This window comes from Antechinus flavipes, chromosome 2 (genome assembly GCF_016432865.1).
Source record: "Antechinus flavipes isolate AdamAnt ecotype Samford, QLD, Australia chromosome 2, AdamAnt_v2, whole genome shotgun sequence".
NCBI lineage: Eukaryota > Metazoa > Chordata > Mammalia > Dasyuromorphia > Dasyuridae > Antechinus > Antechinus flavipes.
The window spans coordinates 643,601,818-643,613,947 of NC_067399.1; the positions used below are offsets into that span (position 1 = coordinate 643,601,818).

Sequence of the window (12,130 nt, forward strand, 5' to 3'; positions counted from 1 at the left end):
CTTTACTCCATTAGGTAAAATATATGAGGTATGACTATATCTAGAAGTCACATACTTACACTCATGTTTTTATTTTAAACATTTGGCATACTTTATGAATATGTATAGAGAAATGATTTATTGTAGGTCTAAAAATAGCTAAATGGAACTAAAAAATTCTCTTCAAATTATTTAGGGACAAAATCTTTCTTTCTCTATTTCCTAGTTAACCTATGCACTGGAATGACTTTAGTTGCTCCTTCATACATACATGCTGAAGTCACAGGTAAACTGTATGTCAGTGGAGCTCATCTCAAGGAGTGAGTCTTCCTTAAGACAGACACAATGTACTCATACATCACCATCCCAGATGCTTCTTTTCTATAATGACCCTTCCTCTCTTCTTTCTCTTCCCCAACTCCAACAAAGCCACAGCAGGATGGGAATTCTTACTTTTTCTGGTGCGAGGTGGTGCGACGAGTGCAGAACACAGCGATGATCACCACCACCACAATGGTGAGGACACCAATGGAGACTATGATGACCAAGAGCATATTACTGTCTAAAGGGGAGGTGGGACTTCCATGAGGACTGTTACTACCTGAAGGGAGGAGAAAAAAGCCGGTTGGTTAATGTATGGGGGAATCCTGAACACAATAAGCATAGTGAAGGATTAAAAATTAAAAATCTTACCCTGTCCTACTTAAATAAAGCCTTTTTATTTAAACATCTCTTTCTGGTATTTCAAAGCACACAGCCTAATCTTATGGAACCTGCACCATAAATCAGGTCACATTTTCACTGACTTTTAGAATAATAATAATAACAATAAGCATTTATGCCAATAGTCTGTATAGAATACTTTTATGTTAAAAAGACAAGTAGTTCTGCTGTCTCCCTTGGTCCTAACGATAACTCTGGGAAAGCTGTGGAAATGTCACTCCCAAGGTACAGCTTTTACAGAATGTAAAGCCGGAGGAAAACTAAATAACAAATCGTGCTCACAAAGGCCTTTCCCTTTTTACTGAGGAATCACAGGCTCAGAGGAGGCACCTGTGGCCACCTAGCTAGCATGGAACTGTACTTTGGAGTTTGGACCCAGGCCTTCTAAGTTCAGGTCTGCTGCTCTCTCTGCCACATGAAGCTGTCTTTAATCACAATTTCAGATGCATTTCCTTAAGAAAAAAATCTCCTGCTCCCAATTTTCAGATGAACAAAATGTGGACATTTCCTTCTGCCATGCAAAGGCAGTGGAGGATAGCAGATAGCGGGCTGGCTCCGGAGTCAGGAAGACACAGGCCAAGTTTTGTTTCAAACATACCTGGCTCAATGATTATGGTCAATGTCTTAGGCAGTTAAGACATTAAATTGAAGAATAATTATAGATCATCGGGAGAATTTTCATCCTCACTGACAATACTCTCTACCATAAATCCTGGGTCTGGTCCAAAAACAATGCCTACAGCAACTCCTCTGTGCCCGCACATTCTCAGATCATCTCCTACCATAATCACAATGGATCCATCCCACACACTGCAATTCCTCCTACAATTCTCTGGATGTCTTGAAGGAAGGAAGGAAACAAGCTGTTATTAAGTACCTACTCTGTGCTACCTACCCACTGTGCTAAATGTTTTACAAATGTCTATCTCATTTGAAGACTTCAATAAAACAGACCATCTGCTGATTATCCTTCACTCTCACATCAATTTCTGGCTTCCTCCAAAGACATCCTCAACTCCCTTTGCATCATTCCAAGGTCTTCCTGGCTGCTTAAATAATTTAGCTTGGTCATGCATTCCACAAACATACTTCCAGGATAATGTCACACTGCATGCCTTCATGAGGGCTACATTTTCACCAAATTAGATTCCTGTCTTGTACACACCTAGCCTTTTATTCCTGCCATTTACTAAAACTAAAATGTCATCCTCCCAATTTCTGTTGAAGGGAATCCATTACTTCAAGGAAACTTTGCACCTTCCTCTAGGGAATTTTCCTTGATCTCTATCACAGAAAATCATTGTTTTATTTGTTAGTTTCTCACATAGTATTTTATGAACTGCTGCATATTCAGAAGGTTATCAACCACCTGTTATATAAAATGTCTACAAAGAAATACCTCAAATGTATGCAATAATCAAAATGAAATATAGATCTGAAGGCTGAAAGAAACATTTGATTTTGTAGGTATTGCTGAGACTTGATGGGATAAGTAGTTGTTATGCTAATGAAACAATTCTCTAATGTTGAGGTAGGTCGGTGGCCTTTTGGTTTAGATGCTTCCTTCAGTGCTTCTGACCCAAAGCCTCGGTGCCTGTGCATTCTGCATGCCTCCTGCTTCTCTCCTTCCATGAATGTACCACACATGGTGGGTGCCTTCTCATGACATTTGAGGGAGAGCCGCAGAGCTCTTGTGCTGTCCAGCGTCAGTCAGCCAATAGGCATTTAAGAAGGCTTTAGATGTGAAGTTCTGAGAAAGAAAGGAAAGGTAAAAATCGCAACCCTCAAGGTGCTATATTCCAACAGAGAAAGAAAATACAAGGGGCCTGTAGTGTGGAGGTAGAGCCCCAGGCTGAAAGCAAACAGGTGGTTCTGGTCTGGTACTTCTGAGCAAGGGCTTGACAACTGCTAATGACCCATTCTGGACTTTCTCTGGAAGCAAAGGCAAGCTCGTTGGTCTCCAGTTTGTAGCAGCCAGTGGCACAGCTGACCGCTGGATGTAAAGTCAAAAAGCCTGTACTTAAATGCGTATCTAATGCCAACTAAGATGATGATGATGATGATGATGATGATGATGGCTATTTTCTAAAAAGCTGGACATTTGCCCTCAATCCTGTGGAACCTCTCCCGTTTTCCATGACCTTTCCAAAAATCACTGGTTGTGGCTCAGCAACACCTCTCCCAGTTCTTTTAGGGTCTGGCACTGTAGTTCATCCGGTTCAGGAGACTTTAATAAATCAGTCAGGGATGTCTGGATGCTTTCATACTGTCTTCTTATTCATCTTGAGCATCAAATCTCCTTCACCATTTCTGTCCCATCACAGCTTCTTACTTCAGAGGGAAGAGGGGTGAGCACCCACCACGTGCCAGGCACTATGCTAAGCATTTTTTTAAAAAAACAAATATTGCCTCATTTGATCTTCATGACAATTTTGGGAGGTAGGTGCTGTTATATGCCCATTTCACAGTTGAGGAAACTGAAGCAGACTAGGTGAAGTGCTTTGCCCAGAGTTTCACAGCTGGTCAGTGCTTTTCCCCATACACTCTCCATCACTGTGCCCTTCACATGGTATAGATGTTGAATGGAACTAGTTAATGGAACAGGCAAGTAATCTGTGCTCATTTTGTAGCAGGGAGGTCCAAAACCTTTTTTTTTTTTTAACAGAAGAATCTTTTATTTCTCCAAAGTATTAAGACCACTGAGTAGGGCCTGACATCACTGGCAGGAGGGAGGAGTCATGGTTCCAATCCTCCTCCTTCCCAGCCTCTGGGCCATCGGACACTGCCGATGACCATCATCCCCCCCAGGAGAATTCTTCCTCTCTGAGCCTCGGGGGCCATTCACTTGTCTGCTCATTCCTGCTGCCTCCTTTGATAGATCACCATCCCTTATTCTGAGTATACCCCAAATCTATTTCCGGGGTGTGTCATTTTTTCTCCTATTTTCTATGTTCACTTTCTTGTTGACATCAGATGCACTGGATTATACTACCTTGGTACAGATATACTGTAAGATACTACATTTAAGTTCATACTCCACTAAAAGTGCAGCACCTGCCTCTGCATCCCTAGTCTCCTTCTGGAGCTTCAGCTCCACATCACCACTACTGGACAATCTGAATTTGATGTCCCATAGGCAAAGCAACACATCCAAACAGAGTTCATGACCTCTCACACCAAATCTATCCCTCCTTTGACCTTCCCTATTTCTGTTGAGAATGCCACCATTTTTCCAGGTCTTCAGGTCTGTAACTTGGGTGTCATTTTCAGTTCTTTATTTTACCTTAACTCATCTATCCAGATTAACTGCTAAGTCTCCTCCACTTCCTCTATGCCCCACCCCCCTTTCTCACCTGGCTGCCAAAAGCCCAATTTGGGCCCCCATCACCTGCTGACACAGTCTCCTCGGTTTCTCTGCCTTCAGTCTGTCACTTTCCAGTCCACTCTATGCTCACTTGCCAAAATGAGCTCCCTAAAGGACGAGCCAAATCACATCACGCTCCTGTTTCTGATCCCCTCTAGTGGTTCCCTATTACTTCTAAGATTGAACACAAACTCCTCCACTAGCACAGAGAGCAAGGATGGCTAAAATCTTGTCTTTACAATCCCAGTGCCGAAGACACATGATAAGCAGCTACGAAGCTCAGCAGACAGAGCACTGTGCTTGGACTCGGGGATGGCCTAGCCTCAGACTGTGACTAGCTGTGTTACCATGTGCTACCAAGTCACTTAAAAATGGTTTACTTTAATCCACAGTTTTTCTGCCAAGAAAACACCATGGACTGGATGGTATGGGGGTTACAAAGAGTCACATGTCTGAATAACAGAAAAATCACAAAAAGTTACATAGGAGACTGATGATTTACGTTGTCTCAAACTAACCAAAGTGTGAGTGTCCTGGAGGATATAAAGATTGAATTAAGTAGTTTTGGTTGAATACCTTGAAATGTATCTTATTTTTAATGTTTTAACTGGCCAAGGGATTTCTTTTGAAAAGTGGCACTATTTAGTTGTAAGCCACCATCTTTTTTTGTCAATGGGTGCACCAGCTGAACAGCAACTACTAGCCTGAATATTGCAGCTATTAGATTAGACTCAGACCACTATGTTGTGCTCTAAAACTGGTGAGAGGTTTTTTTGGTCACAAACTCTTTTGGAATCTGATGAAATCTATGGACTCCCTTTTCAAAATAATATTGGTTTTAAAAATTATGATAGGAGAGGTTAGTGAAAATAAAAATCTATTTTTTTTCCATCTCAGCACACAGAGCCCTTAAAATCTATCCATTAATCTCTTGGAGGAAGGGCAGTCCTTGGGAGTTGGGTTAAGAACTCCTACTCTAAAAGAAGAGACAAAGGAAATAAAAGCTATTCTCTTGGTAGTATTTAATGTTTTAGTATTATATTATGAGAAAGAGAGTACTGAGACACCACCAATACATAAGAAAGGAGTCTTAAATTTGTACAACTGATGGGAGGGGCATTTCTAGTGAGCTAAGAGCTCTGGTCTGAATCCTGGCCCCATTCCTTCCATGTGAACTTGACAAAGTCATGGAACTTCTTCAAGCCTCTGTTTCCTCATGCACAAAATGGGGCCGAAATTTGTCTACCTTCTGAGGGCATTAGAATGATGAAGGGACATGTATTGGACAAAGAGGAAATTCCTGAAAGGGAGCTGGCTAAAGAACACTGGACCCAAGCATCCTAGCCCTGGGCTTTGAGTCCCTAGGCAGGTCACAGAGCTAATTATTGGGAGTCCTGGCTTTCTCTTTATTATCTGCCTTGGCTAGAGTAAGTTACCAAGTGACTTTGGACACACCCAAGTACAGAACATTTAAATGTATGAAGCATAAGCTTCATACAACAGGCCCTAGAGGAGGCAGTTTGGAGATACAAAAATGCTTCTCTCGCCTGCCGATCTGCACTGGGGGTAGGGAAGGTCTTACCGCTCATCGGAGGCTTGTAATCAGATCCCATGTCTGGAGGCCTGTTTCCTTTTCCTGAAGACCCTGAAGCTGAAGAAGAAACCAATCAGGAATCACTCATTCAGTCTGAATTCATCCCACTCCTACTCCATAGGTTGATGGTTAATGGGATTCTACGTGTATATTTTCACTTGAGGAAACAGGGAATATAAAGCAGCACAGAGACAGCAAGCATTACATTTCTATGTAATGAGAATTGTGTAGATCTTACATGTGTCTGAAGATTCTTACATGTAGCTCTACTACCCTGGCATCTAGAAGGAACTTTTGGTACGGTTTGGGAGAAATTTTATATGACTGTCAAACATTCCCTAGAGATTATGCAAATAGGGAATGAAACAATCTCTATAAAGAAAGAAGCCATTTAGTATCAAAAAGAAACAAGGTCATCACTTGGTTGAATTGAATCAAAGGAATTGAAGTTCCAAAAGAAATTGAATGAAATGAAATTCTAAAATTAAGGAATGGAGCGAGGTGCCCACCTTCAAAATTGTTTAAACAACTCTAATGTGAATGAAGAGTGGGTTCTACTTTAGTGTGGGCTACATTGTTCTCACCCAGTCTTTCAAGTTCAAAATCAAATGTACTTTGGTGTAATAAGGAATATAAGAAATGGGTATAAGGCTGGTGTCACTGTCCGTCCTCCTGTCCTAATGAGGTAGTCAAGTATCAAATGTTTAAATCTGGACAGGGAAGAGGAGTCTCTTGGTGCTGCTGCTAACTCAGTGTTAACTACCTTCTTTTCTTGGAAGAGTAGTCTATAGGGGCCTGTCAAAAAAAGGCAAGGTCCTTCCCTATACCACCCCAATTTCATTTTATTGGCATGTCTAAGCTCATCTAATATACTCTAAAATCAAGTAAAACTTTAACAAGCAAAGGAAATCATTAGAAATTCATTCATGGATCAATCCTGATTTTTACATTGTTTTACTATAAAAGTTGTTACTCAGCACTTATGCCATCCAGCATCCTCACTTTACTCAATTAATGTCTTAGAAATCAGTCAACAGTAGTGTTAATACACTTTGGAGGAGACTTGATAAAAATGCAAAGTTAAAGTCATCTCTGATAACTGGTTTCCATACATAATAAACCTAGAAGGAAAAATAACATCTGCCACCACTTCCCTCTTCCCCACCCCCACAATGTCGTGTAGGCAGAAAGTAGCAAGCTACAGAAGAAAGAAAGAATAAGAACAAGTTTATAGACAACCAAATGACCAGAAATATAAAAAATTGGAACTCTTTTAAAAGGCAGTAGTAACGGGGAAACATTTCTTAAAGAAATCCTGCCTTGAGAGTCACAGAAAAAGCTATCTTTGAATCACTTAAAATAAATCTAAGTGTCTCAGTATTTTCCATTAGATTGAAGCTAGAGTTTTGTAGCTCAAATGTAGAGAAAGATGACCCTAAACTCTGAGTTTTCTCATTTCTAACAGAAGTCTAAACATGTTCTTTTATTTCTTATTATCTTTTAAGTGTCTTAGAGGCTGAACTGCCAAAATTCATTCTTTTTAAATTCTCAGAATAAGTAACTAATACCTTAAAAACACACACACACAAAACCAAAACTCATCAGTAAGAAAAGGACTGATTTAAATACAGGCACCATTTAAGTACTTACACTGAAGAGGCAGTGCTAATTATTCCAAGACTACTGAAATGTGAGACTAAATTATCTCTTTATTTCCTTTTAAAGCATTCTTGACCTTGTTTTCAAAGTTATCATGTTTTTAAGTGAAAAGGCTAAAAAATATAGCTCTGAATTGAACATATCCTAATGGAGCAGTAGAAAATTATAGGTTCAAAGTAAATTTAAAAATTTTAAGTTCTGGGAGATTATGAATTCACAGAATCATACACACAGAGCTGAAGGGAACTTCAGAGGCAACTAATCCCATCCCCCTCATTTTACAGATAGGTAAATCAAGGCCCAGAGAATCACAATTTCCCTAAAGCTAGATGAATCTCATGTTCATGTTCACAGAACGTTGTCCAAGGCCAGAATAACTCTTGTGGCCTCTGCTTCTCAGGGACAGTCATAGCCCTACCCCAATGACGGGGCTATCCTCAGCCTCAGATCCCTGGACAAAGGAGAGCTTCACCAGCTCTGACTGCCAACTCATTGTGGCAGTCTGGCTCCAAATCAGGTTTTCCAGGAGCCCCCTCAAGTGAGCTGTCGGAGCTTCTTCCCTACCCTTGGTCCACAAATGGGATTTCCAGGCAGCCTCATCTCCCTTTGGATGAGCGGGTGTGTGGTTGCTTGATAAAACATGCGCTAACTGGAAAAGAACAAGCCACGAGACAAAAAAGCATCCCTCTTTTGTCCTATGGCTTGTTCTTTCCCAGTTAGTGCATGAAATATATCCATGTGGCTCTTTGATATTTTAAAAAATTATTCTATATCATCTTCACCTATAAAAACATTTTCACAAGATAAAAGACAGCTTGAGCTGATGACCATATTTCTTGGTTTTTAAAATTTTATTTTACTGTTGACTTTTCAAATTATACTTTAGTAGATTCACAAAATTCCCTTTTAGTCATTACGTTTGTTTTGATTAAGTTTTTTACCTTGGTCATTAGGCATTTTGTCAGAAGAATCCGCTGCCAGGCCAAGCACAGGGAAGAAAAACAAGAGCAAAGTCACCAGTGCGCAGGTGGGTCAGAGGGGGAGCACGCGACAAAGGAGTGCAGTTGCCCCTGCTCCTGCCATCAGTCAGACCTCGGGCCTCTCCTACATGGTGGGGCCTCCTCTCACCCTCCCCCTCCCCCAGAGCTTTCTGCCCACCCCCCCATGCCGCCAGCAGAGTCTCATTGGCTCATAGTCTCAGTCGCAGTGGGTGCCTCCTGGATCCAGGCCAGTGCAGAAGGTGGGCCTCGAGAGCCTGGGACCCAGGAACCCACGGCCTTGACTACCTAGGTGGGATGGGGAAAAGGAGACTCACACTTATTCCTGAGGGAGAAAAGTCTGTCACTTGCACAAATAACATGTAAGCTAGAACACTGTAAGCAGAGAATATATGGAGGCAGATGAGCACTTGAAGAGGGAAGGATCCCTTCTAAAGGAGGGGAATCAGGGAAAACTTTTGCAGGATAGGACACCAAAGCTGAGTCTGGCAGGAAGGGAAAATGGAGAGGGATCAAGGTAGGAAGGTCTAGACAAATGCATGGAGGCAAGAAGGGCAAAAGGGGACCGAGGAATGACTAATAGTCTAGTTTGGCTAAAACAAGATTGCAGAGAAGATTGTGAGAAACAAGGCTGGAAGAGCAGGTTGGAGGGAGGAGTAAAAGATGAACTGATCCCACCATCTATCCTGTTTGCTCCCCATCTTCTCCAAATGTACATAAGCAACATGTGAACCCTTTACTTTTCCCTTACCAAGGAGGTGAGACTTGTCATGTCTGTGAGAAGGAGTTAAGGATGAGTTGGGATACTTTACCTTTAGGTGTTCGAAACTGGACTGCTTCAGACATTGGCCCCATGCCCTTGGAGTTGCGGGCTTGGATTTTGAAGTAGTATGGCGTGTCAAGCGTTAACTCCTGGATCTGGTGAGTCAGTCTGTTTCCCACCACTGGTTCAATAACCCAGTCGTGAATCTCTGCATTCACATCTGTACTGTAGTAAATGATATAGCCTGTCCAAAAGATGTAGCGAGAGAATAAATCTTAGGTGCTGTTTATGATAATAAATCTTAGGTGACATTAATAAGTAGAGAGATTGACTACAGGAAATCTTAAGCAGAAGGTTAAGAAACTTGTATTTTATTCAGATAGAAAAGCAGACAGATATAATCACTATAATCATTTAATTTAAAAACCATTGAGAATTTTCCTATTTTACATCTTTTGGAAGGCAGGTTAAGGACAGGAAAAGAACAGAGATTTTTGCCATCATTCAGTTTGCTGTCCCCTCCTTTGATGTCTTTAGGCAATAAACTGAGGACAAGAGGATGTGGCAGATGGGGCAAGGGAAAGAAAGAAAGGAGAACAAGATCAGACCCAGTTCTACTTTAAAATGCCAAAGGGAGACTGTTATTTAAAAAGGAAACAATGCAATTTTCCTTAAAACTAACATTTATGGAAAACTCAGACTAAAATCTGGCAATGGCCTAAAATACCAAAAAGAATAGCAAAATGCCAACTGATTCAGGATGAAAATCTCAACAAAATCTCATCAATAACTCAAGGTATTTTTCTTCCCCCAGAGTTACTTGGTTACACATCCTCATCTATTTACTAACTCCACCAGAGGGCACCCAGCACATGTGTTCTATCTATACACAGAAAGCTAGTCTTTTTAGTACCTGTTCTATCAGGGATTTCCTTCTGCTTCACTGAGTTCAAGTATTACAATGTGCATTTGATGAAGCACAATGGAAACAAAAGAACCTGCCATTCTACAGCCACCTCCAGACCAGGAGATGCAAATGAAAAACCTATGCAAAAAATAACACTTAGTCCCACTTCAGCTATCAGTAATAGAAAGCCAGAGAAAGCCAACATTCAGCCTACAGAAAGCCAGATGCTGGTCCTGAGTCTGAAAAGAATAATTAATGACACCAAGTTCCCTTCTCAACAACCACCTTTTAAAAGGAATAAATGGGGTATGCTATATATTCCACAAGCCAGAGTGGAAGGATGAGATGTTTTTAAGTATACCCTATGAAGAAGAGAATCCTCACTACATGGCGTCTTGTCCTTAGAGCTTCTCATAGGCCAAAGGTCTAGTTAAAGATATGTAGTTTTAATGATGATTGCAAATGCAGAGTAGTAATTGGAGGCAGAAAATTTTAGGGAAAAGAATGAATTAAAAATCTGAATTCTGGAACCCTAGTTTTTAAAAGGTTCTTTTCTTTTCTTTTTTTTTTAAAATTTTTTTTATTATAGCTTGTTATTTACAAGATATATGCATGGATAATTTTTCAGCATTGACAATTGCAAAACCTTTTGTTCTAATTTTTCCCCTCCTTCCTCGCACTCCCTCCCCCAGATGGCAGGTAGACCAATACGTGTTAAATATGTGAAAAGTATAAATTAAATACAATATATGTATACATGTCCAAACAGTTATTTTGCTGTACAAAGAGAATCAGACTTTGAAATAGTGTACAATTAGCCTGTGAAGGAAATCAAAAATGCAGGAGGACAAAAATATAGAGATTAGAAATTCTATGTAATGGTTCATAGTCATCTCCCAGAGTTCTTTCACTCGGTGTAGCTGGTTCAATTCATTACTGCTCCATTGGAACTGATATGGTTCATCTCACTGTTGAAGAGGGTCATACCCATCAGAATCGATCATCATACAATATTGTAGTTGAAGTATATACTGATCTCCTGCTCCTGCTCATTTCACTCAGCATCAGTTCATGTAAGTTTCTCCAGGCCTAAAAAGTACTTTTCTGAAGAATGAGGGTTCCATTATTACTTTACATTAAGAACACTGAAGGGAATTCAGAAATTGGTTCACATGGATCAATGTTGTGATATGGGACCAAGAACTGGAGTGAAGCAAATACTTTATAAAATACTTCATTAAATTTCTCTCAGTTCCAGGGTGAGTGAATCCACCAATCTTTGGATATTCTTAGGGCTCAACTAACTCACTCTGGCTAACTGACTCCAGATTATCCCAGCAGACCTGACACCATGCTATATATTCCCTCCAGCTGCCCATTCTGACATCATGGACTCCTATCCAACTATTACAGAGGAATTAAATCAATACTACCATGCTGCCATTATACTTGGAAAAGAAGTGTCGATCGTTTGCCCAGTCAATCAACTCATAATACTAATGACATCTCAGGTACTCTATTCCCTGGCTACTACTCCCACATATCCATGGCCTCCCGATCTTAGAAAGTCAACTCTAGCAATAATCCCACTTTTGGGGGGCAGGGTTACCCAGAATGTAGGTTAGAGCCTCATACTGACTCAGACTTAATAAATGCTTTTTTCATTAATCTGTTTATCATCAAGGTCTCTGAATGAGAGGCAAATTTTGTTCCCTTATTAGATAGGGGAAAGAGGCATTTTTATAAAGGCTCTGGCTAATGAAATAGAATTTGGAGCAAGGCACTTAGTCCAACATGCTCATTTTGCAAATGAAAAAAAGAGAACCTGAGTCTGAGTAACTGCCTGAGGCCAGAAAGATAATAAGAATCAGAGGCAAGATATGAAGTTGGGTCCTTTAAATCCAAGTCAAGAAGCATTTAACAAATGCCTGTTCTATGTCAAGCACCTGCCAAGCACTGGGAATATTAAAAAAAAAAAAAAAAAGTACCAAACAGTCCCAGACAAAATGTATGCAGAATTAACTGGAGGAAATCTGAGAGGGGGGACACAAATACTGAGGGAGAAGAGGAAAAGAAAGGTGAGACTCTGGCTGAGACTGGAAGGAAGCTGGAGAGACCAAGTGGGGGAGAAAATGAGGAAGTG

General features: G+C 40.6%; 1 protein-coding gene across 4 annotated transcripts in view; it reads right to left on the minus strand.

The window, feature by feature from the left end:
- Positions 1 to 12,130, minus strand: part of NEO1 (neogenin 1) — a 239,557-nt gene that overhangs the window by 18,517 nt on the left and 208,910 nt on the right. For 2 of the 4 annotated variants that reach the window (XM_051982336.1, XM_051982333.1), the window contains exons 20-23: positions 9,130 to 9,324; positions 8,261 to 8,293; positions 5,649 to 5,717; positions 433 to 580 (exon numbers count right to left, since the gene is read on the minus strand). In XM_051982336.1, coding sequence (XP_051838296.1) covers positions 433 to 580; positions 5,649 to 5,717; positions 8,261 to 8,293; positions 9,130 to 9,324 — 445 coding nt within the window. The remainder of the gene's footprint in view (positions 1 to 432; positions 581 to 5,648; positions 5,718 to 8,260; positions 8,294 to 9,129; positions 9,325 to 12,130) is intronic. The other 2 variants (XM_051982335.1, XM_051982334.1) reach the window with 1 other exon arrangement.